This window comes from Hemitrygon akajei, chromosome 23, assembly GCF_048418815.1.
Source record: "Hemitrygon akajei chromosome 23, sHemAka1.3, whole genome shotgun sequence".
NCBI classification, from domain to species: Eukaryota; Metazoa; Chordata; class Chondrichthyes; order Myliobatiformes; family Dasyatidae; genus Hemitrygon; species Hemitrygon akajei.
Window position 1 is genome coordinate 14,629,530 of NC_133146.1, and position 27,235 is coordinate 14,656,764.

Consider the following 27,235-nt stretch of genomic DNA (forward strand, 5'->3'; position numbering starts at 1 on the left):
TGAGGAAAGAAACTTCCTCAACATATAACAAACTCTATCCCATCCAGTCAATTTACAGAACAGGAGTCCTAGTCAAAAAGTGGCAAGTTAAAAACCATAAATTATCATTCTATTTTCTGCAACTACCTCCCATCTTTCTACAAATTTACTCCTCTAAATCCCACAAATTAGAGAACTATAACATAGATCAATTAATGTAAATACCCCTTTTCTTTATTTCTCAGCCTTTGGGCTGAGCACATGCAAGCTTTCTCTCAAACATTTATTTTCTCCCTTTGTGCTTTTTCCCTCTCTCCCAAAGATTTTCTGCGCTAGATCATAAAAACTTCCTATTCCTCCATTTGACCACTAGTCCTTGCCACTTTGGATACTCTAGTTTTCAATTTAACATTGTTAACCAGAAGGTGAGCATCTTTCTCATCAAAGGAGGTGAAGGTTAATTCCTCCTTTAGACTGGGACATACTCCTGATAAACATTATAGACCAGCTGTTAGAATCTTTGCACTATTCTTTTACTGACAGAATCAACAAACTCATTCGTAAGGCCAATGATGTTGTGGGGGTGGAACTGGATTCTCTGACGGTGGTGTCTGAAAAGAGGATGCTGTCCAAGTTGCATGCCATCTTGGACAATGACTCCCATCCACTCCATAATGTACTGGTTAGGCACAGGAGTACATTCAGCCAGAGACTCATTCCACCGAGATGCAACATTGAGCGTCATAGGAAGTCATTCCTACCTGTGGCCATCAAATTTTACAACTCCTCCCTCGGAGTGTCAGACACCCTGAGCCAATAGGCTGGTCCTGGACTTTATTTCCACTTGGCATGATTAACTTATTATTATTTAATTATTTATGGTTTTATATTGCTATATCTCTTCACTATTCTTGGTTGGTGCAGCTGTAACGAAACCCAATTTCCCTTGGGATCAATAAAGTATGTCTGTCTGTAAACAGATATGAGCAGCAATTAATCTTAAATTTCCTTCATTATTAGTAGATTTAATAAGAGATATTGAAACCACCTATCAAGTTTTAATTAGGAAAAATTAAGGTTTTGTTTTTGGAATAAATGAGGGGAGAGTGAGCTGCAGTTTTAAGAGTAAAAGTTTGGAAATAACACTGAAGAAACAAAAAAATGCTGGAGGAACTCAGCAGGTCAGACAGCATCTATGGAAAGGAGTAAACAGTCAATGTTTCAAGCCAAGACCCTTCATCAGGATACCTTAATTATAAACATAATTATCATTGAGGAAATCATCTGTTGAGGGAAATTAGGAGTCAAAGTTTCAGATTTGATTGCTTCCTTAGCCTTTTACCTCTTACACCTAACACCCTCCTCCTCCACCCACCCACTATCCCCCCCTCACCTGGTCTAACCATCACCTGCCAGCTTGTTCTCCTTCTCACAACTTATTCAGCCTCAAACATCGACTGTTTATTCCTTTCCATTGATGCTGCCATATCTGTTGAGTTCTTCCACCATTTTGTGTTACTCTGACTTCCCAGCATCTAGTCTCTTGCACATGTCAAATTAAACCCAAATTTTGAAACCTCAATTTGAAATACCACATTTTTCAATCCAAACCCATTTCTTTTTTTATACAAAGAAAAATTATGAAATAACATGCTTCACATTGTATAAGCCCAAAACATCAACTCAGTCTACACAGACATTTAACATCATCAAAACCAAAGCAGAATGCATTGCAAACCAGAACACAAGTTTTAGAAAAAAAATCACTACTGCAATATTCATTCCCATCCAAGCCACCATAAATGATAGAAAATATTACCCATATACACACATGCAAAGCTCCTAGAGAGTCTCTTAGGATAAAAGGTGATATTTCCTACTCCAGTTTTGTAGGTTTGTAAGTGGTGGATGAAGCCACTATGAGAACTGCAGACTATTTCTCAGCTGAGGCAGATGGTGGTCCATTGACTGACAGATGGAGAAACTGAGTGACCCGCTCTATCCATCCTCCTGCATGCCCTCTATGCATCCCAAATGCATGTGCTCAAGGTCCTTAATGCCTCACTAGACGCTGCTTCTCTCCATTTAATTATTTTATACCATAAGACACGGGAGCAGAATAAGCTATCTGGCCCATCAAGTCTGCTCCACCATTCAACCATGGCCGATTCTTCTTTTTCTATCTCCGCCTCAACCCCAGTTCCCGGCCTTCTTTCCATAACCTTTGATGCCGTGTCCAATCAAGAACCTATCAATCTCCGCCTTAAATACACCCAACCACCTGGCCTACATAGCTGCATGTGGCAACAAATTCCACAAATTCACCACCCTTTGGCTAAAGAAATTTCTCCGCATCTGTTTTAAAAGGGCGCCCCTCTATCATTTTGAGCTTTGATTTCCAAGGGTCAGCAAAGATGTTGCATTTCATCAAGGTGGCCTTGATCACAGCCTTGAATCTTCTTGTCTGTCTGGCTAATTCATTCCACAACAGAGCTCTGACTAGGGTGACCTTCTCAGGAGTCTGGCATCACACAATGTGGACTGAGTGCACATACAGCCTCAATACTGGGGATATTGGCCCAAGAGAGGAAACTAACATTGGTTTGATTTATTCCTTCAGGGAAATTTGAAGGATTCTGCAGTGACGGTCTTAGTTGATTTTAATTTCAGTGCCTTGAAACATCCACAAAGTATGATGCAGTTCTCAGGAACGTATTGAAAAGCAATGATCACTTCAGATTAGTAAGTTATGTACCAAGTTGGAGGTCTTGGCCTTCAAGTATCCTTGCCCTTAATTGATCAAATGTTGTACCAATACTATGAATCAATGTCTGTGTTTACACAAAGATGTATTATGAGATATGTGAACTTGGCCATGTTTTTCAGGATTTTGCCATGAACTTTTATGGTCAGAGGGCCATATGGCAGCAGGGTCAGGTTAGGATTGGATCTATGACTTGTGTATGTTGAATGCAAGGCCCATCCTCCTGTATGCTTCAGTGAAAATGCTAGCAATGGCTTGGAATTCAGTCTCTGAGCATATACAACATTGCTTACACAAAATTTACACACACACGCAGAGAATAAAAAGAGCCAACACTTTTTTTGATTGGTACCCTGACTGAAAGGTCTGACCCAAAATAAATCTATTCTCTACTTTGTTTTTGCCAGACCCAATGAATATTTCAACATTTTTAGCAATAAACTACTGTAAGACTAATTTTGACCCACCTTGATTGTCTGATTCAGAGTTGGATTTTTTTACTGTTAGGTCCAATGGTCTATCTTGATCAGCCATAAGAACCTTGCTGAAAACAGGATTTGGAGCACTGGCACTGAGCACAGGTGTTTTAGATGTACTTTGGTCCTTGTTGCTGGAGAGTACAGTAGAGTCCTGAGAAGTGCTAGTTTTTGAGGTATATTCAGTGGCAAACTCCCTGATCATTCGATGCATAATCTCACGAACCACTAAAGGAATAGTGGGGTCCACAACCCACAGATTATCTGCAAAGGCAAGGAAAGCAAACATAACTCATTTTATAGGAAATATACAACAAACTTTACAAAGGTTGTAGCTGTCTCTTCTGTAGCCCTCAAATATATACACTTTAAGAAAAAAAGAGCTTGGTGCAGAAATCACTGAAAGCAAAAGAATTGTAGAATCATAGGAACAGGCCCTTCAACCAACAACTTCACTGCTCTCATGCATATCTATACTAATCCCACTTCAAAGATTCAAAGCCAAAGTACATCTATTATCGAAGTATTCAAGGAGTATACAACCTTGAGATTCATCTTCCCACAAACAGCAAGAACACTATGGAACCCTTTCCAAGAAAACAAACATCCAAAGTGCATAAAAAAAGAACAAATTGTACAAACAACACAAAACGAGCAAAAACACACTTGCCTGTATTAATGTTGCATCCTTCTTATGCCTTGTTCATTCAAGTTTCTGCCCAGATGCACCTTAAATGTTGCTGTTGTTCTCACCTCTACCACCACCTTTAGCATCTTTCAGATACCAACCACCCTGTGCATAAAATCTATCCCTCAAATCCATTTAAACATCCTCTCTCATCTTAAATGGCTAGGCTCAAATACCATCTACAAATTTGCTGACGATACAACCATTGTTGGTAGAATCTCAGGTGGTGACGAGCGGGCGTACAGGAATGAGATATGCTAACTAGTGGAATGGTGCCACAGAAACAACCTGGCACACGTCAGTAAGATGAAAGAGTTGATTGTGGACTTCAGGAAGGCTAAGACGAAAGAACACATACCAATCCTCAGAGGGATCAGAAGTGGAGAGAGTGAGCAGCTTCAAGTTCCTTGGTGTCAAGATCTCTGAGGATCCTACCTGGTCCCAACATATCGATGTAGTTACAAAGAAGGCAAGACAGTGGGTATACTTTACTAGGAGTTTGAAAAGATTTGTCATGTCAACAAATACACTCAAAACTTCTATAGTTGTACTGTGGAGAGCATTCTGACAGGTTGCACCACTGTCTAGTATGGAGAAGCTACTGCACAAGACCAAAAGAAGCTGCAGAGGGTTGTAAATCAAGTCAGCTCTATCTTGGGTACTAGCCTACAAAGTACCCAGGACATATTCAGGGAGCGGTGTCTCAGAAAGGCAGCGTCCATTATTAAGGACCTCCAGCATCCAGGGCATGCCCTTTTCTCACTGTTACCATCAGGAAGGAGGTACAGAAGCCTGAAGGCACACACTCAGCAATTCAGGAACAACTTCTTCCTCTCTGCCATCTGATTCCTAAATGGACATTGAATCTACCTCATTTAAAAAAAAATACAGTATTTCTGTTTTTGCACATATTTTTTAATCTATTCAATATATGTAATTGATTTACTTGTTTATTTTTTTTAAATTTTATTTATTATTTTTTCTCTCTGCTAGATTGAACTGCTGCTAACTTAACAAATTTCACATCATATGCCGGTGATAATAAACTTGATTCTGATTTAAACACTTTAAAAAGTGGTTGGCTTAACGAGATACCTTAATCTTTTATCTGGCTTAACCCTTAAACTATTCCTACAAGAGGCAGGAAAATGAACCACTGACATCATAGCTTAGCACAATACTGATTAAAGTACATGAGCATTTCTACTTAAAAATAAATATACTGTCATAGCATGTCATTTTATTGCTCAACAAATCTTCCCGTTAGCTGGATCTGAAACTAAATTTAGTGCAATGTTATCATACCTCTCAATATATCAACATCTCTGAATATCTATCCTGGGTCCAACATCTTGATACGATTACAAAGAAGGCACGACAATGGCTATATTTCATTAAGAATTTGAGGAGACTTGGTATGTTACTAAAAACGGTCAAATTTCTACAGGTGTACAGTGATGACTGTATGAAGGGACCACTGCACAGGATCAGAAAAAGTTGCAGAAAGTTATAAACTCATCCAGCTTCATCATGAGCTTTCCACTATTGAGGACATCTTCATTAGGTGATGCCTCAAGGACCCCCATCACCCAGGACATGCCCTCTTTTCATTACTACTATTAGCGAGGTGGCACAGGACCTTGAAGACACACACTCAATGATTCAAGAACAGCTTCTTCCCCTCCACCATTAGATTTCTGAATGGAAAATGAACCTATGACATTTTTTAAAATACATTTCTAATTGTAATTCATAGCTTTAAATTACAGTGTATTCCAGTTAATTGGGCAATTGGTTAATTGGGGAAGCCATTTATCTGACACAACTCTAAAAGAACAAAATCATTAAAGTAGCTGGGATCCCCTATGTTTATTTGGGACACTATGCCATTTAACTGCAGCAGGAGGCTACTGCCGAACAGTTTCTAACTGGCATCATTTGTATGCATTTGTGCAGTCGTTAGACACTACACTGTACTTAGAGCAGTTTTTAAAATAGCATCTGTTGTGCATGTTTGTGTTCAAAAAGCAGTGATTTTTGTCACTGCGAGAAATAAGCAGCAGGACAATTCACAACTGTTTTGCTCACTGCAGTTTCAAGCATTCAGGCTTAGAAATACCAAAAACAGCCTGGAGTGAAAATGAAACAATTTCATGACTTCAACAAGTTGGGACTATGAAAAATTTGAAGGTATTGACAATTATCTTTAATCTTACAACAAAAATGAAGATTTGGAGGATGCAATCATAAAAAGCATTGTGTGAAAGCCATCCATTATTTGCACTAGATGTCTATGCTGATAAAAAAAAAAAAGGGTGTATGGGGTGTCCAGGGAGGGATAGCAACTCTGGTGAAGAGGCTTGTTGTGGCCATTCTGGGGCAGCTCATTCACCCCCAGTCCCTACTGGACACTCAGCTCTCACATGTGGCTCCAAGTAGTTGTTTGCATGCGAGTGGTCAAACCCCAGTACAATGCTTCGACAACCTGGCTAAATCAGGTGAGGGTTGCTGGCAGGCCTCACACCCTCGTGAGATAGGGACATGCCTGTCCTGGCAGACAGGCAGATGAGATTCAATGACCATGAAAGCAGCTCTGCAACACTCTGAGGAGAGCGAAAGGCAACACAAGGTACAGAAGTAATTATCATCCATTGAAACCAAGGAAACTCCAGTTGTGATGCTTGCTTGCAGCAGGGGACTCAGACTTCAGAAATCAAAAGAGTAACTGCCTTAGAGGCTTTTCCGCATAGGTTTCATGTGATCATCAAACATGACAGATGACCACCACCACAATGGATGAATTCCTCCATCGGTAACCATTAGGAACTAATACAGACTTATGTACTATAGTACTATTGGTAGTGCTCTATCTTGTTCTGTCTTTCAGTTAAATACATGATTTGTTACTCAGTTTGTCTTTGTTTTAAAAATACCTTTTTAACTATTTCCATGAAACTTCGGCTAATGGGGCAGCCACTTAATTGGGCCAATATGTACTGGTCTTGTTAGATTTCAGTTAATTGGGACACATTTGTCTTGTGTATTGCAATGTACTGGTGCCACAAAACAACACATTTCATAACATATAACATCCCAGTGATATTAAACCCGATTCTGATCTTTCTTTTCCAATATTTTATTAGTTTCTACATAGAAGAATAGAGTACAAGAAAATATATATAAGGTCAAAAGAGATTTTAAAAACTACCAATTACGTTATATCTGTTCATAATAACAATCTCATTACCCCGTATTCATGTAAGTTAATCAATAGTTATATTGAAAAATACTAACTTATTACAAAAAAAGAATCTAACTCCTACCAAGACCGAAGCGGTTTATAACTAAAAAAGTGGTAAAATATCTTCTCATACAATAAAAATTAACAACAGCCAACATCTGAATTTAAACAATGAACTGAAGGTTTTGAAAATAATTCAGAAAAGGTCCACACAATGTTTGAAAGTCTTGATGAGATTCAGAAATTGAACAACGAATTTTCTCTAAATTTAAACATGACATAACGTCGCATTACCATTGAGCATGAGTAGGAAGAAAAACATCTTTCCATTTAAAAAGTGCCCTTCTAGCTATAAGAGAGCTAAAGGCCAAAATATGTAAATCAGATGCCTTCAGCTTAATACCTTGTCCTGCAACAATACCGAATAGGGCCGTCAGAGGGTTAGGCTTAAAATTGACTTTAAAAAGTAAGGAAAAAGTTTGAAAAACTTCCTTCCAATATTTTTCAAGATTTGGACAAGTCCAAAACATATGAATTAATGAAGCTTCTCCATTATTACATCTGTCACAGTAGGGAGATATATCCGAATAAAAACGAGATAGCTTATCCTTAGTCACATATTAACCAGTTTAAAAATTTAATTCCAAGTTTCCTCAGATATTGATGTCTGTAAATCGTGTTCCCAGAGATTCTTAATTTAGTCTAAAGGAACATTCCTCATCTCCAGTAACATACCATAAACATTGAACCATTATGAAAAGGTGTCAAACTAAAAATTACATCTAGTAAGTTCTTATCTGAGCTTATAGGAATGTACATAATTGAGATCTTAAAAAGTCTCTGATTTCTAAATATCTAAAAAAGGGAGTTTTGGGTAAGCTATATTTAGCTGACAATTTCTCAAATGAAAAAAGGTTTCCTCCAACAAACAGATCCCAAAAACATTTAATACCCAACCTGTCCCATTCTTTAAACACTAAATCAGTCATGGAGGGTTTAAAAAAAAAAATCAGAATAAATGGGACTTGAAAGGGAAAATCTCAATAAACCAAAGTATTTTCTAAATTGTATCTAGATCATGTTTAACTATTAAATTATCTTTCAAAGGCAATGAAAAACATGGAACAAAATAGTTTAACAAAATATAAAATAGGGAGATCAATGCTCAACCATATTGACACGCTAGGGCACTTTGAGGTAAAGGAGGAGGTAGTGTTGAGTCAAAGAGTACTAAGGTGGACAAGTCCGCAGGTTCTGATGGGAGATACCCCATGTTACTGAAAGAGGCAAGAGAAGAGATTGTTAGGGCCTTGCGCAATGTCTTCATGTCCTCTATGCTTCGGTGAGAACTCCACAGACTGGTGAGAAGCTAATGTTGGTGCATTATTCAAAAAGGGAATCAGTGATAATCCAGGAAACTATAAACCAGCAAGTCTCACATCAATAGTAGGGAAGTTACAGGTTAGAATTCTTAGGGATAGGAATTATGAGCATCAAAAAAAACCATGGCTAATTAGGGAGAGCCAGTATGGCTGTGTGGAGCAAGTAGTATCTTACTAACTCAAATCAGTTTTTGATGAAGTAACAGTGATTGATGAAAGCAGAGCTGTGGATATTGCTCACATGGATTTCAATAAAGCATCTGAGAACATTCCCTTTATGAGGCTCCTTCATTAGATGTATGGGATCCATGGTGAATTGGCTGCTTGGATTCAGAAATGTTTTACCATAGAAGACAACAGGATGGTGGTGGAAGGGATTTATTCGAGTTGGAAATCTGTTATTCATGTTGCTTTGTAGGGATCTGTACTGGGAACTTTGTGCTAAGACCATAAGACATAGGAGCAGAATTAATCTACTTGGCCCAATGAGTCTGCTCCACCATTCCATCGTGACTCATTTATTATCCCTCTCAACCCAATTCTCCTGCCTTATCCCGATAACCTTTGACACCCTGACTAATCAAGAACCTTCAAACCTCCACTTTAAATATACCTAATGAATTAGCCTCCACGGCAATGAATTACACAGAATCACCATCCTCTTGCTAAAGAAATTCCTTCTCATCTTTGCCTTAAATGAACATCTCTGTATTCTGAGACAGTGCCCTCTCGACCTAGACTCACCCACTATCTTTTCACCATCCTTTCCACATCCACTCTATCTAGGCTTTTCAATATTCGTTAGGTTTCAATGAGGTATCTCCTCATTCTTCTAAACTCCAGACAGTACATGGCCCAGAGCCATCAAATGCTCCTCAGACATTAACCCTTTCATTCCAGAAATCATTCTTGCAAACCTCCTCTGGACCCTCTCCAACAAAATGACCTAGACGGAAATGTAGATGGGTAGGTTAGTAAGTTTGCAGATGATGCAAAGATTGTGGTGTTGTGGTTAGCATAGAACACTGACAAAGCTGGATACAAATCAGTTACAAGTATGGGCAGAGAAATGGCAGAAGGCGCTTAACCTGGCTAAATGTGAACTGTTGCACCCTCTAGGTCAAATGTGAAGATACAGTACACTGTTAAGGGAAAGAACCTTACGTGTTGATAAGCAGAGGCATCTTGGGGGTCCAAGTTTATAGCTCCCTGAAAGTGGCTACACAGGTTAATAGGGTGGTTAAAGCAGCATGTGCCATATTTGCCTTTATTAGTTGAGGCAATGAGTTCAAAATAAATTTATTATCAAAGTACATATACGTCACTATACACAACCAAGATTCATTTTCTTGCAGGCTTACTGAATAAATCAATAGAATAATAACCAATGTAAAACCACACCAACCTGGGTGCTCATCCAGTGTGCAAAACACTAAATGAATAAACAAACAAGCAAGCAATAAATATTGAGAACATGAGACTAGTCCATAGGCTGTGGGAGCATTTCAATCATGCAGCAAGTAAAGTTGAGTGAAGTTATCCCCTCTGGTTCAAGAGCCTGATGGTTGAAGGGTAATAACTGTTTCTGAACCTGGCGGTGCAGGTCCTGAGGCTCCTGTACCTTCTACTTGATGGTAGCAGAGAGAAGAGTGCATGCCCTGGGTGGTGGGGTTCCAATCTAGTTCAAAAGTTATGTTACAACTTTTAAATTCTAGTTGGGCCTTATCTGAAGTATTGCATATAGTTCTTCCCTATTACAGGAAAGGTGTCGAGGCTTTGAAGAGGGTACAAAAGAGGGTTACCAAGATGCTGCCTGGATTAGAGGGGATGTGCTATAAATGAGAGGTGGATCAAACTTAAGTTGCTTTTTCTGGACCAGCAGCGGCTGAGATTTATAATCTGACAGAGGTTTACAAGATTATGAAACATATAAATAGAATAGACAGACGAGAACTTTTTCCAAGGTTTAAAATACCTAATACTAGAGGGTATGATTTATGGTGAGAGGGGTAATTTCAAAGGAGATGTGAGGGGCAAGTTTTGAGTTTTTTTTTAAAAAGTGGTGGGTCCTTGGACTGTACAGCCTGGGGGGGTGGCACAGGCAGAAAGTTAGAGGCTTTTAAGAGGCATTTAGATTGACATATAAATGTGAAGAATATGGAAGGGTATGAACATTGTATAGGCAGAAGACCTATTTGATTATAATTTAATTGGTTTGGCATAACATTGTAGGCCAAAGGGCCTATTCTTGACTGTTCTATAAAATGAAATGAGAAACTGTTTGCCTTTGTCTTTTGATCACATTACAAATTTACTTAGGTATGAGAAAATAAACACCTGCCAAAGTCAGCAAAGCCAGAAGCAACATATGGAGGTGAAGCATTGAAACAATACATCACGTGAAACTTTTTGTTTCTACTGACCCTGTTTCACTGTTCAATAACATTAAGGGCCTAAATGAATGTACCCATATCTCTCATCATTTAATACACATTGTTAACAATATTCCATGCACAGTAAACCCCATTAATCTAACACATCTGGGACTTTGGTGATGCCATACCAGCAAGTTTTCTAGATTATCAGATTTTTATTATTAACACCACCATTACCATGGAGAGCATTTTGACTGGTTGCATAATGGGCTGCAGAAAGTTGTAAACTCAGCCAGCTCCTTCATGGGCACTAGCCTCCATAGCATTCAGGACACCTTCAAAAGGCAATGCATCATAAAGGTGGCATCCATCATTAAGGACTCCATCTCCCGGAATATGTCCACTTCTCCTTGCCACCATCAAGGTGATGGTACGGGACTTTGAAGCCACAACTGTTCAGGAACAGCTTCTTTTCCTCTACCATCAGTTTTCTGAATGAACAATATACCCATGAACACTACCTCAGAACTCCCCCCCCCCATTCTTTTTACACTACTTATTCAATTTTCTTTTTTATTTATATTTATTTTATGTTTTTTATAAATAACAAATTTCATGACATATGGCAGTGATATTAAACCCGAGTCTAATTCACTGCTTTTAGATGGTATAAAATAGATCCTGCTGAGAAGAAAGGGAACACAAGAATTAGCACCCAGATGAGCAAGATGCTGACCTACCAAATAACAGATTTTCAAGTTATACCCTACATGTAGATGAGTTTTTAATTTTTGGACTTTTGGACTATGTACCAAGCTCTCCATCCTGCAAAAATAACTTAATTTTAAGATCCATTCAATACCTTAAAAGCTGGAAATTCAATCATAAAGTAACCCCTACTTTTGATTTATCCCTTAGTAGTCCAGGTAATACCATGTTAAAAAGTTCAAATTAAAATCTTGAGATTCATTTATTGCAACCATTTATAGGGAAAAAAATACAACAGAATTACGAATGGTAGAACTTGGGATGATCGCCTCTAACAGCAACTCCTTTGCTTGCATCTTCGGAAACAGCTCGATTGCTATCTTTAATATCTCTTTTTCTCCTTTTCAAGGTTCTTTTGAAGACCCTGACCTGGAGTTACACGCTGACTTCAGTTCTTTTCGATATGCCACAAATGTGGCCTAAAAGACTAGCGCACCTTCAGGGTGCCGGATTTTCGTGGCTCTGGAGGTGGGCGGATTAGAGGTTGGTGCCACTACAGAAAACTGGTGTGTCGTGGGAGTACACAGAAGATCGAAAGTAGTGAGCTGGCTGCTGACTGTGTGCCCAGAGACCCAAGATCTTTGGGCAGAGCTCGGAAAGCAATGCAACAGACTTCTGACATCGTAAATCGGTGAGTTGTTTTGCTAGGTTTTCCCTCTCACTGTGAAACGGGGGCACCTCTTTTTCCCTTATTAGAAACATAGAAAGTAGGTGCAGGAGTAGGTCATCCAGCCCTTCGAGAGAGAGCCTGTGGTATGTCAAATTACTGGGTGAACAAGTAGTCTTTGGGGTACTGCAAGTCTGGTCTTTATTGATGCTTTTTTGCTGGTGGGAGAGGGGTCATCACTTTGCTGTTTCTTATTCGTAGGGTGGGGGAGCTTCGGGGTTCTAACGTTTAACTGTCATTCATTCTTTGAGGCACTCTGCTTTTTTCAGGAGAATTTCAGGATGGATATTGTATACATTTTTCTGACATTAAATAGAACGTATTGAGAAGTCATGAAAAACTATATCAAAGACCAACAAACATCGAATGTGCAAAAGGCAGCAAATCATGCCCATAATAAATTTTTAAAAATTATACTGACAACTTGAGTTGCTGAGTCCTTACAACTATCCCCAATACTGATTTTGTCTGGATCTTGGTCTTAACATAATTTAAGTAGAACCATTGTACAGAGGCGCTTGTTCTAAAATTCCATGATATTAAACCATTTCACCCATTGGTCTCAGCCCAAATTTTCAAATGTTTACTCTTTTCCATAGATGCTGCGTGGTCTGTTGAGTTCCTTCAGCATTTTGTGTGTGTTGCTTTCGATTTCCTGCATCTGCAGATTTTCTCATGTTTGTGCTTCTCTTCTTAGATCTTTTTATTCCTCTGTTAAGTTCAAGGTTCAGGTATTAACCCAGAGATGATAACCTTTGAGGTCCTTTCGTTTCATCTCACTTAACCAAGTATTTTCCAAAAAAAAAAAAAGACTTCTTGCCTCCTCTCTCCCAAGTTGCTGGCTGCAGCACAAACCTTTCTTGTATCTATATACACTAACTTGTGTTATATTTTAAGATCCTGGACAAAACTGAAAACCTCCTTGGTTGAATGAAACACCTCAACTGGAATCAAAAAAGAAATCACTAGCCCTTTGCACTAAATTCCCACTCACCAAAAACTGAACTTCACTTAGCTTTTATGCACTAAACAAATAGCCACTGTGTATTAGCTATACGGCTGGTTGGCACAGAGTACTTGCGTCCATTCTACCCCCTCAACACCGCAATAATCTTTAATCACATAATTAATTGCAAAGTTGTATAATCAAAGTAGTTACTATGGATTTGGCAAAATAATCCAGAGTCCTACCACTTGAAATCTACTATACCCTCAGTAACTGAGCTGCAGTATGGGAGATCAATCTCCAAACCATCGTTGGCACTTTCACTGAAAAACCAGTCCTGATAAAAGGACTCAGCCTGAAAGGTCGACTGTTTACTCTTTTTTCATCGATATTGCCAGGCCTGTTGTGCTCCTTCAGTATTGTTTGTGTGTAGCTGATACACCTTTCCTCCAACATCTGCAAGATATAGAGCCTCTTCCAACCTGTTCCACTATCCTTTCTTCCAATGATAAAATTCACCCTGGAATACGTGGAACCCTTCTCAAACTCAGGAGCCAATGAAAAAGATAGTAGTGATGAAATCCACCACCACCTTCAATGTGTGGTTGCAGACTTTGGTCGGTTATGGAACCGAAAGATGAAGACTTGTGACTTGTAACAGAACTAGAGGTCTACCAAGCAGCAGGGACCAGAGTCTTCCATATTCTTCTTACATCTGGACTACCTTCATCAGATATTTCAAGGCAATGATAAATTTCCACCCCTGCTGTCACAAAGAAAAAAACCCTCCCAATTTCAATAGAACAAGAAGTGAACCAACATCAGGGTCCTCTCCTGGGCCAATGTTTGCAGCATTGAGACCATAATGCATTCAGTTTGCTACACAGGGTGGATCACTTGGCTCATATGCATGACATCAGACTCTCAACATCCACATAGGCGCTGGACATCGTCAAGGAAAGAAGCTAGCAGACTAGAAGAGGAAAAGATTCAAGAAATTGCACAAAGCCTCCTTGGAGAAATATAATATCCACTCTGAGCAGTCATGTGCCAGAAATTCCCAGAAGCCGAACTGGAAAAGCATTTAGGATGGTATTAAAAACCTTGAGAGCACACAGAACAGAGACCACCTCACAAACTACCCACTCACCCACCACCTGCATTATCTGTGAAAGAATCTATGGTTCCCACATTGGCTTCATTCAGACCACAAAACCAACAAAACTGACTTGCTTAAATGCTGATCCTAGAAAACAATGAGGGTGGACCAAACAGATCCCTAGCAGTGTTCGAACTTTAAAAACACCTTCATTGATAATTCTGAGGCAAGAGAAGTAGTTGGAAATATTAGCAGTCAAAAGTGCTGAATAAATAATTACATACAATTTGCATCTAATACAATTATGATCAGCTCATTAAGGATCTGAATGCATTCAATACTCCAGATATTACAACTTTAAAATTCAAAGTATATAAAGATCATAGTCACTCCCAGTAGAGTACGGATGACTTATGGGCAGAATGAGGATTGTTTAAAAGGTAACCAAGAGCTGAAAAATAATTTCAGTAGCAGACAACCAAGGCAGAGATAGAACAGGGTGAGGATAGAAATGTTCATAACAAAATTAACATGTGATACATAATTTTACCAGAGAAGAATGTATCAAGATTGAAAATTTTTTTTTTTTAATGTTCTCGCCATTAACATCTGTGTCCTGATATCTGCTAGTCTGGATATGCTGCTCCTTTTGTGTTGTTGCTTGTGTTGCTCTGCTGAACACTGTGCGCATGCTGTTGGCACCGGAATGTGTGGCAACACTTGCGGGCTGCCCCCAGCAGATCCTCAGATTGCGTTGATTGTTAACACAAATGATGCATTTTATTGCATGCTCCAATGCACATGTAATACATAAATAAATCTGTAAAACAGGTGGTGGATATTTAAGAGATATCTGGAGAGGTACCTGAATGAGCAGGCGCTTAGAGGGATGTGGAATTAATGTAGGAAACTGGGATTTGTATAGGCAGTCAATATCGAGATGGTGAGCCAAAGAGCCTGAGTCTATGTTATTCAACTCTACAAAAAAGACTTGCACCAAAGAGAAACTGTTGCTCAACAGGAACTGGATATTGCACAGGCAGAGGAACAATTCAAATACAGTGGGGGGAGGGGGGTGTTGGTTGGTAGGTTGAGCATGCAGCTGTCGAAACTTATGCTGCGTTTTTGAATGATTTACTATCCAATAGCATGAGGATGGGAAATAGGAAAAGACTGAGCAAAGAACCTCAGGGAATATGAGAGATAACAGTGCATGAAAAGAAGTCCATCCAGATGATTCTATTGCCATGACTAAAAAAAAATGAAACCCTGCAAGCTAGCTGGAAGTCATGAAAGGATGATGTAGACATCTGACAGAGGCTGCATAGTTACTTGTAACAATATGAAATATTTAAACTTTCACAACCACTTTAATAAACATAATTTCTAAAAAATTATTTTCTATGCTTCAAAGAGCCAATGTTCACATAATGTTAAATAGAAACCCTTGCTTAAAAATATTCAACTACTTTGTACGTATACAAAGAAATATAGAAACAAAGCATTATAGAATATAGCTGAAGAAAGTATCCCTTTCACAGGAGCCAATAGATTCATAATATTGCATTTACCTTCTTACTGAAGTACAGCATTGAGGAATTTTCAGTTTGTTTCTCAAAGGGCTGATTTTGGTTTGTTCCTGTCTGGACAATTTCTCTTCTCTAAATTCTGATTTTGGTTGTTCAAGAACAGTAAATGTTCCTGTTAAAAACACCAAAATGTCTAATTAGAATTACAAAGCAGATGGCACTACCAAATCCACTAAATGAATATTACAAATTACACATTACAAAAAAACGATGCATCTTTTTGCATAGTTTGGGGCCTCTGCTTTTAAAAAAAAAGATAATGTACTACATAGTTTAATGATTTAATTGAAAATTAAAGAAACTATACACCAGATTCTATTTTAATTAAGTAGAAATAGAAGTAAAGCAACTGTACTGATAATAAAATACACCTCATTCACTGAACCATGGAAATTTTGTTTTATCTTATCCAGAGCAACTTAATACTAATAAACAAAAAGACCAACCACAAAACAAGATATATGTACTAATCAGAAAATCTGTTTTAAGTTCTAAATGCGTAATTTAATCAGACTGAAATTCCTGATGAATTTTTACTCATTTTGTAATCAATTAACACCAAAAACCACCTCTCAAATTTGGAATAGGATGTGTTAATGGGATGATGTAATGATATAGCAGTAACCTTTGGAGTACTATGATGATAATGCCAATCAGTGATAATCCCAACTTGCTATTATTCCGTCGTCATGGTAGCACAGGGAGAAAGGGTTCTGTGTCATACTGAGGTAGAGCGATGCACAAAAAGCTCAAATTCTCTAGAAATTGATTACTGAAAACACTCATCAGGTCAGGCAGGATTTTTTTTAATGGTTCTGCATCTGTGTTATTTTACTGTTGCCATTTATTAGTAACTGTTCTCTTCAGTATTGACAGTAACTGTTGCTTTCAGATGGCAATAGAATGAATAAATCCTACGCTTTCAATAGGAGCTAGGAGACTGGGAGTTTTCAGGAGTTCCCAGAGTAAAAGGCAGAAGTATTATTGCCACTAGTCCTCCTACAAGGTATTGACAGCTTGCATGGCACATAAATTGAATTTTTGTGGTCCAAGCTCTGTATTCATTCCAACGGATCAGTCACTCACATTGTAATTGATCACCAATTCTGTCTGTCCCAAGGAAAGAGTTTACTCTCAGTTCTTTGCAAAGCTGTTAAAATATTTGCACATTATCAATTGCAACATATACAATGTCAGGGAATAAGCTTTTAGCAAAAAGCAATATTATATATTCACAGAATCCATGAATTTAAGTCATAACTTCCAAGGATAAAAGACACAAAGGGCAAAAAGAATTCCCAGTTCAAGTCTCTATTTTCTTTTTAGTTCAAGAACTTCCAAACAAAGGGGCTAATGAAATTTGATGTCACTCCAGCAAGGAAGCATATGGCTGCAGCACATAACTGACACATGGCCTTTCAGTGCAAAGACAAAACGCTAACTTTATACAGCTTGCCAAGATAATCTTATCATTCAATGCCTACTGCATTGTTGACTTAATTGAATACTTCAGCAAACCAGAAGTGTCATAGTAGCTAGCACTGCTTAACACTGAACTACACTGCCTAAAGTCAGTTGCAATTGTTAGACAGGTGCACCACAGCATCAAATTCCACCCCTCATTAAGGGCACCTCCCAGACACTGATCAGTCCATTCCTCACTCACTAGTTATCTGAATGCATATACAACAATGTGCGGTGCTCTGGATTTCAACATTTGCAGAATCTCTTGAACATACAGTGGCATGCAAATGCAAACCCCTGGTCAAAATTTCTGTTACTGTGAATAGTTAAGTGAGTAGAAGATGAACTGATCTCCAACAGTCATAAAAGTTAATGAAACATTCTTTTCAACATTTTAAGCAAGATTAGTGTATTATTTTTGTTTTGTACAATTTTAGAGTGGGGAGAAAAGGAAAGGAGCACCATGCAAAAGTTTGGGCACTCCAAGAGATTTGAGCTCTCAGATAACCTTTACCAAGGTCTCAGACCTTAATTAGCTTGTTAGGGCTATGGCTTGTTCACAATCATCGTTAAAAAAGACCAGGTGATGCAAATTTCAAAGCTTTATAAATACTTGGGACTCCTCAAACCTTGTCCCAACAATCCGCAGCCATGGGCCCCCCGAAACAGCTGCCTAGCACTCTGAAAATTAAAATAAATGATGCCCACAAAGAAGGAGGTTATAAGAAGATAGCAAAGCATTTTCAGGTAGCTGTTTCCTCAGTTTGTAATGTAATTTAAGAAATAGCAGTTAACAGGAATGGCAGAGGTCAAGTTGAGGTCTGGAAGACCAAGAAAACTTTCTGAGAGAACTGCTCATAGAATTGCTAGAAAGGCAAATCAAAACCCCCATTTGACTGCAAAAGACTTTCATGAAGATTTAGCAGACTCTGGACTGGTGGTGCACTGTTCTACTGTGCAGCGACACCTGCACAAGTATGACTTTCATGGAAGAGTCATCAGAAGAAAACCTTTCCTGTGTCCTCACCACAAAATTCAGCGTCAGAAGTTTGCAAAGGAACATCTAAACAAGCCTGATGCATTCTGGAAACAAGTCCTGTGGACTGAAGAAGTTAAAATAGAATATATTGGCTGAAATGAGCAAAGGTACGTTTAGAGAAAAAAGGGTGCAGAATTTCATAAAAAGAACTCTTCTCCAACTGTTAATCACGGGGGTGGATCGATCATGCTTTGGGCTTGTGTTGCAGCCAGTGGCATGGGGAACATTTCACTGGTAGAGGGAAGAATGAATTCAATTAAATATCAGCAAATTCTGGAAGTAAACATCACACCGTCTGTAAAAAAAAAAGCTGAAGCTGAAAAGAGGATGGCTTCTACAACAGGACAATAATCCTAAACACACCTCAAGATCCACAATGGACTACTTCAAGAGGCGCAAGCTGAAGGTTTTGTCATGGCCCTCACTATCCCCCGACCTAAACATCCATCGAAAATCTGTGGATAGACCTCAAAAGAGCAGTGCATGCAAGACAGCCCAAGAATCTCACAGAACTAGAAGCCTTTTGCAAGGAAGAATGAGCGAAAATCCCCCAAACAAGAATTGAAAGACTTTTAGCTGGCTACAGAAAGCGTTTACAAGCTGTGATACTTGCCAAAGGAGGTGCTACTAAGTACTGACCATGCAGGGTGCCCAAACTTTTGCTTCAGGCCCTTTTCCTTTTTTGTTATTTTGAAACTAAAAAATGGAAATAAAAAAAGTAATCTTGCTTAAAATGTTAAAGAAATGTGTCATCTTTAACTTTATGCCTTTTGGAAATCAGGTCATCTTTTACTTGCTTAGCTATTCACAGTAACAGAAATTTTGACCGGGGTGCCCAAACTTTTTCATGCCACTGTATATAATAAAGCACGAATCTTAACTGTAAATACCATATCGAACTCTTTAAAAGCTCACAATACCCACATGTGATACAAACTATTTCATCCCCACAATATTCTAACTGTAAACAAGACAGATGCAAGATGAATCCCACAGGATTTACATAAACAGCAAACTCTATTATATATTTTCTATCAAATATTTACTGAAAGGGATAATTAGATCAATCAATCCAACACTTCAATGAGCATAAACATCAGCTATTGCATTCAACTCATGTCATTAGCCCTTCTTCACATTCAAATCTGTCAACTGACAAACATAGAAACTAATAATTAACTACAGGAATGAGGCAGTGTACTGGAAAATAAGGGATCAGGACAGAAATTCAAGCAAAATAAAAAAACTCTACTAGTAAATGACATAGAAAACAGAATTGAAACAGTCTGCACAGTTTCTTAAGCTTTACCAAGCATTGCAATTATTACCATTGCTTTGTTCAGTGGCTTTTTAATTTCTATTTCCTAAACGAAGGATACAGAGGAGCAAACTATATAAATGATTCATCACTGGTCGAACAGGATTCTTATCACTGGAAGTACTCAAAGCTTAATCTCAAAAAAAAAGCGGAGAGAAGAATGTAGTAAAAATAACCTTAAACCTGCCAGGATATTTAAAATACTGTTCTGTGGTGAATGTTGTACATACAATCTGTTCAGTGTATGCAAATCAAGATATTAAAATAATGTCTATATTTGAGATTAAGTCTTTAACATTTGGAAGACTAAATAAACAGAGGCAGATATAAAAAGCAACTTTCATGAAAAAATAATGTTGATTGTTCCTAACATTCACATGAAACTACCAATAAGGTGTAAACAACAAAAAAAACACAGCTTTTATAGCAATGCAAACTGAGTCAGGATATCCTGTCTCTGTAATGGAAAACAATTTTTAAATACATTTTTTCCCTATGATATCTGGCAAAAAGTAAAAGACTACAAATTTTATAAATCTAAAAGAGCAAAAAATGGTTTAGAAATACTACAGAGAACAAGTGAAAAAAATGAAGGCTTGCAAATGAAGATTGGAATGTTGTCTGCCAATGTTTACTTTTGATTCCTTATACACTAGTGAGCACTTTTTCACAATTACCATTTGCAGCTTAAAATTATCAGTTTAACAGAAAGAATACAAGGGCCACAAAATGTTGCACACACCTCTCCCCACCACGAAGGAAAAGAAAAAGCAGTCAAAAAACAGTGACTACACTGTTGCTGGCTATAGCTATGAGGAAATAAGTTCCTTACATTGATTCAGCTTCAAGGCATTATTGCATTGCACATGACATATTATGTTAAAGAGACATTTGCTTGGGCTGCATGTTGAATTTGTGATGTAAAGCTGGCACTCTCACAACAATGAAACAACTCCCAGGTCAGTGTTGAGAGACTGCTTGTTAGTCTAGCTGGGATATCTGGTGTACCCACTCAATACTGAAAAAAGTGAGCAGCATTGCAAGTGCAGGCTATGGATAAGGATTGATAGCACCTTCACCATGTGTTGGCAGTCTATTCTGATTTTATAGTATCTCTTATCAGCCCCTGTTGTATGTGATAGAAGCTGCTGTCTACCTCTCTGTTTGGATGCACAGCCCTTCCCAGCATGGATATTTCTCACTGGTGACAATTTCAGCTACCATTGTCACTATACAGAGTAGAGGCAGCAGTGCAGCAAATTTCTCTTTCTCTCTCTCTCTCTCTCTCTCTCTCGATCTCTCTCTCTCCTCCCCCTCCCTCCCTCCCCCCCCCCCCCCACCCTTCTCCTTCCTTGGAATGCAGTCTGAGTGTTAAGAACGGTAGCAATGTATAACTACTTCTACTGAAATGCAAACTGGATTAGCAGGTCATTCTGAATTTATCTGTCTTTTAGTTAGTAATGATTAATATTTCTGGACCTTGTGACAACTGATCAAAGGCAATGCATTGTTATTGACCTAGTAATGGAGAACAGTGGGGGTGGGGGGGTGGAAAGAAAGAGGGGGGGAGAAAGAGGCTATTCACACAGATACACCACAGGGCTGTAAGCTTAGCTCTGTGGTAGACCTGTGCTGATGGCAAGTGTGGAGGAGATGTCATAGCCAATCCATACAGACTGAAAAACAGCATGGATCCAGTTACAAAGGGAGGGACAAGATCCAGGTCTTGAAGCTTAGTGACAAGTTTCAAGGGGATGTTGTTAAATGCTGAGCTGTAATCAATGAAAAGCATCCTGAGATATGCATCTTCATTGTCCAGGTGTTCCAGAGCTGAGATTGTATTTGCTGTTGACTTGTAGGCAAATTGGAGTGGATCCAAATCACTTAGACATCAGTTGTTATGCTTCGTAAACTTCATCACAGTTGATGCAATTGCCACTAGATGATAGTCATTAAGACTGGTTACCAAGTTCTTCTTGGGTACTGGTATGTACCTCAGTCTACTGAAGTACAAGGTTAAAGATGTCCATAAGCACTCCAGCCAGCTGAATAGCACAGATCTTCAGTACTTGGTCAGGTCCACCATTTGGTACAGATGCTATCCATGGATTCACCCTGGCCTCAGAGACCGAGATCACAGGGTCAGGGTCTGGGGGTTGGGGGGGTGGTTGTGAAGGAGTTGCCACATTCTGTTGGCCAAAGCGAGCATCATATTCATTGAGCTTATTTGCAAACAAAACCTCATTTACCATTTATGTCGCTTGGTTTTACTTTGTAGATGGCAATGGCATTCAAGTCCTACCACAGATGGAGAACATTGAATTTTGATTGAGATAGCCCCTGGAGGTCATACTTTGATCTCTTGTACTTTTCTTGATCAACAGTCTTGAATGCCATTGACCTAATCCTTAGCAGAGTTATAATCTGTTGATACATCCGGGATTTTGGTTGGGGAAAACAATGATTTTGTGGGTACACACTGTACAAACACACTTCTGCATATGATAATAAACTTGATTTTCAAAAAAAATCTGATACATAAACATTTTAGTGCTGAACCAAGTGTACCAATTGTTATGTTTTGTAACTTCAAAACATTAAATTAATTCAAGACACTGGAGTCAGAAATATGAGTGTAATTTCATCTTTACTTTAAGGAAGGTCGTGCACATATCATGTGGCAGTGTGATGATGTATGCAATTAACACATTTTTTTAAACATAAAACCAGTAATGAATTATTTAAGTGGATAAGAATACTTAGTCAAATATATACCAAAGATTACTCAAATATCATTGATATATTAAATACACACTAATCACTGAAATTAGTGTTACTGCTTACCTTCAGTTTTGTTCTTCTCAAGCAAAAGAGAGAGTTTTCATCAAATGACCAGTCAGAAACATCTGTAGCTCACAGTCTGTGAAATTCAAGAATAATTTTACCTTTTAGTTCTGTTTTTGACTCCTCTCCACTCTCATGTGCCATGCTGCTCAACAACCAATCTATTCTTCATTTCAGAAAGTGAATGATCTGTCAAACTGCAACATCTATTATGACAAATCACTCATCGTTTCAGTCAATGAGAGGTACATTTGGCAGTACCATGGATTCTAGTTAATTTGGACACATTGGGACCAGTACATTTTGGCCCAATTACGTGGTTGTCCCAATTAGCTGGTTTTATGGAAATAGTTTAAAAAGGTATTAAAAAAGGACAAATTATTGTTTAACTAAGTGACAAATTATGTATTTAAATGAAATACAGAAATTAGAACACCAGTACTACTACAGTTTTATTAATTTGTAATAGTTTCATCCAGTGTATACTGCCATGTTCTTTATGATTGTAACACAGACACCTAGGGTAAATTTTCTGGCTAGTGTCAAATCACAGCATCTTGGCAAGGGTCTGAATTTTATTTATAAGAACTCAAAATAAAATTCAAAATAAATCAAAACAAATCACTGCTTTTTTTTGAATTGGCATCCATTGGCTCAAACGAAGAACATATGCATACACAACTAATGCCATTTAAAAAGTGTTCATTCTAAAAGGTGTGGACTCTAACAGTCACACATCTGCACATGACAGATGCTACTTAGAAACTGTTCTGCAACACTCTGTCCCAATTAAGTGGCAAAGTGTCCCAAATAAACAAAGGGAATCCAGGCTATTTTCTTGATTAGTTTTTGTCCAAAATAAGTGGCTACCCCAATTAACCGGAACCCACTATACTTCTAAGATTACTCCCTCTGAAAGCAAAAGTAGTCATTCATTTGTATGCTGTAAATGAGACATACAATTGAAGATTGTAATAAGTGAAGCTGACTGATACAGCTATTCCCCCACGCCTTTGTGTATAAACACACTTTATTCTTCCTTTGCTTCGCATACAGTTGCTAAGGCAACATTTCTATTACCTTCAGGAGATCAGAATCAGGTTTAATATCAGTGGCACGTGTCGTGAAATTTGTTGTGTTTGCGGCAGCAGTACAATGCAATACACAATTAAAAACATGAATTACAGTAAGTGTGTATTATATATAATTAAATAAGTAGTGCAAAAATAGAAATAAAGTAGTAAATTCAATGTCCATTCAAAAATCAGATGGCAGAGGGGAAGAAGCAGTTCCTGAATCATTGATGTGTGTGCTTTCAGGCTTCTGTACCTCCTTCCTGATGGTAGCAATTAGAACAAGGCATGACCTGGGTAATCTGGGTCCTTAAAGATGGATGCTGCCTTTTTGAGGCTTCACTCCTTGAAGATGTCCTGGGTGGTTACTAGGGGAGCTAGTGCCCATCATTGAGCTGAACAAGTTTACAACTCTCTGCAGTTTATTTTGATCCTGTGCAGTAGACTCCTCCCCCCACCAACACAATGTAAAATAATAGACTTAAGCTTTCTGTCAATGCTGTTTCTATTCAGACTTAATGCAATAGTGGTCTGATAATAAATCATGTTCAAATTTACCCCTATTTTCTGAAAGCACAGTGAGATACTGAATTAAGATTAGAAATTACTGTATATTGTAGTCAAGACAGTTATCAGAATGCACAGCAAATCAAAATGTTACTGCAACATTTGATATTTTAAGCTAAACACCTCAGTACAGTTCTCGTCTTAAAACTGACAGCAGGAAAAATAAAATGAACATAGTTACTGAGACTACTAATTGTTACCCATTTTCACTATATGCAACACCAATGTACTTTCCTTTATTCACCACCAAGCGATAATCAAAATGCCAGAAATGTTCTAAACAGCAAGCAGCAGAGAATCTAGCATTGGATCTGGACTGCAGCACAATGTTGAATCAAACTAATGAGAGCTTTATGCAGCATCTTGTCAAGTTAGTGTGAAACAGGGCACCTGCAATGAATCATAACCCTTATCCAGCATTAACATACTTCACTATTCTGTCAATAAAAAGAATAAGTATTTGCAACAATTAACTGTATATAATGTAAAGATGAGTTAATAATAGTCAACTGAAGAGGTGTGGCAACTAAATTTAAATACATGCACAAAATCATATATTCAAACATGAATTAAGTCAGCAGAATTTTAAAATTTAAAATAAAAGCCAGTGTCAGGCAAGCCCAATACTACTTCTGCCATATTTTAAAATGGAAACTTCTCCAAAAAAAACCTCCAGACATGTTCTTAGTGCCCAACTTTTATCCATTTGATGATCAATAACAACAAATGGAAAAAAGGATCCCTTTTCAATATGGCCACAATTCCACAATACTTGCAACTTAGGTCTAAAAATTGTCTATTTACATTTTCCCATAAAAATATACATTAACAATGTGAGCTGCCTCAAAAAAAGAGCAACACCAGTTCACTAAATTTGCAACTGAACATCCCTCCAACACATAAAAACCAAAATAGATAAATATTGTCTCCTATCATTTATGCTAAGAAAAATAAGAGACTTGTCTATGGCTTACATTATCTCTAGTTATTGCCATCTCAGGATCTAGCTAGGAATTTAATATTTTCCTTTGAATTCCATTTCACATTTTCACCTTTGCCAAAGTCACCTATCTGGCTAAGGCAAGCCAAAACTAACTATTATTCTCAGAATAACAAAAAAAAATTTAAACACAAAAGTGAAAAATCTGTTTTAATAATTTAATACAAATTACATTGATAGAAGGACCTCCAAACTTCCAGGAAGATTTTTGCAAAATGAACTTCACTGTAAAGTCCATTTGTTTGTTTATTTCATTAACAAAATAATGTATTTTATTAGTCATGCTTCATGCTTATGCCTCATCCAATTTTTGAAGACATTCATTACTGAATTTTCTATTATAGTGGATAACAGGCATGGACAGTGTCTATTAATTTACAGAATACTTAGTTTGAGTCCGAAAAATTGCCTTGCTCTCCCATCTCTAAAATGCAAATCTGCGGAATACAAGAAATAAAAAACCTGCACTTTCCCTCTAATTTTGTCGTGGGAGACTTCATTAAAACAAATAAAATGTTTACCTTCAAATAGGCTGATATCTTTTAGAAGTCAAGGTCCAAACAGCCAATCCAAAAAGCTTTCAAACCCTTATAGGAAAACAATTATGACAACATGAGTGCAAACAATCATTCTGGCAACAACCCATAGGAGCTGAAGCAGTAAGAGTTAATTTTAGAATTTTAACATCTAACAACTTGTAGCACCGCATCACCAAAATGCAATAAACAGCATTACTCAGTATACAGGTGGCCCCCGTTTTTCGAATGTTCGCTTTACGACAGCTCGCTGTTACAAAAGACCTACATTAGTACCCAATTTCGCTAACCAAAGAGGATTTTTGCTTTTACAAAAAAAAAAGACGCCCGCTTTATACGTGTGTTTACCCCGAAAAAGACTACCATGACCGTGAAGCCTTGTGCAGGCAGCTGTGTGCGCATGCATGTACATGCATAGGCGTGTACATGCTGATTTTTTTTCTCCAAATCGATTTCAGCTCACTATCTTCCCGATTTTGATAAGTGAAATTACACCGTACATAAAATATTTCTACTTTATATAGGCTGTATATTTATCATATAATTCCTGCTTTTACTATATGTTCGTGTTATTTTCGGTTTTATGTGTTATTTGGTATGATTTGGTAGGTTATTCTTTTTGGGTCTAGGAACACTCAAAATTTTTTCCCATATAAATTAATGGAAATTGCTTCTTCGCTTTACGACATTTCGGCTTACAAACAGTTTCATAGGAACACTCTACCTTCAATTAGCGGGCGAAACCTGTACTTACAAACACAATGAACGCTAGCAATTTAGATAGATAGATAGATAGATAGATACTTTATTCATCTCATTTAAACATCTCATCAACATATATATGAAACAGAATTTGGCTGGAAACTAACTTCATAATACAAGCATTGTTGACCCTTTGCTGTACATTAAAAAACATGGTTGGCAGACAGAATCAATAATGATTCATTAAACAAAAGCTTCACTGTATATTGTGCTTTACTTAACCTGCCAGTGTTTGATGTAATTACTCATGTTCCAGTACATACAATTGTTTCTTTCATTATAAACAATCAGACAACTGAAAGTGCCCACCTATAGAAATCAGATTTAACATATGTCTACATGTGTCAAATTAGATCACTTACTATATTTTTGAGGAAAGATTTACATACTTTAAAATTAAACTGTATGACACCTGCTTTGACCAAGTCATATGAGCATCAGAAATAGCAGCAGGGATTGGCCATTGACCACCTAAGGCTATTCAGCCATTAAATAAGATCACAACTAATCTTAAAGCTCATCGAATTCCCAATCATCATATCCCTGTAGCGTCCAAAAATCTACCAATTTCAGCTTTGAAGACTTTATGTAGAGGTATAAAACACATGGCGCATCTCAACAAGTCCTCAGTATTTCTGCACTGCAAACTTATTGTGAT

At 37.9% G+C, this 27,235-nt stretch overlaps 1 protein-coding gene across 7 annotated transcripts in view; it reads right to left on the reverse strand.

Moving 5' to 3' along the window:
• Positions 1-27,235, reverse strand: part of LOC140715176 (uncharacterized) — a 108,532-nt gene that overhangs the window by 72,238 nt on the left and 9,059 nt on the right. For 3 of the 7 annotated variants that reach the window (XM_073026987.1, XM_073026988.1, XM_073026989.1), the window contains exons 2-5: positions 25,801-25,866; positions 22,640-22,715; positions 15,957-16,086; positions 3,211-3,483 (exon numbers count right to left, since the gene is read on the reverse strand). In XM_073026987.1, coding sequence (XP_072883088.1) covers positions 3,211-3,433 — 223 coding nt within the window. In that variant the 5' untranslated portion in view covers positions 3,434-3,483; positions 15,957-16,086; positions 22,640-22,715; positions 25,801-25,866. The remainder of the gene's footprint in view (positions 1-3,210; positions 3,484-15,956; positions 16,087-22,639; positions 22,716-25,800; positions 25,867-27,235) is intronic. The other 4 variants (XM_073026986.1, XM_073026992.1, XM_073026990.1 and 1 more) reach the window with 3 other exon arrangements.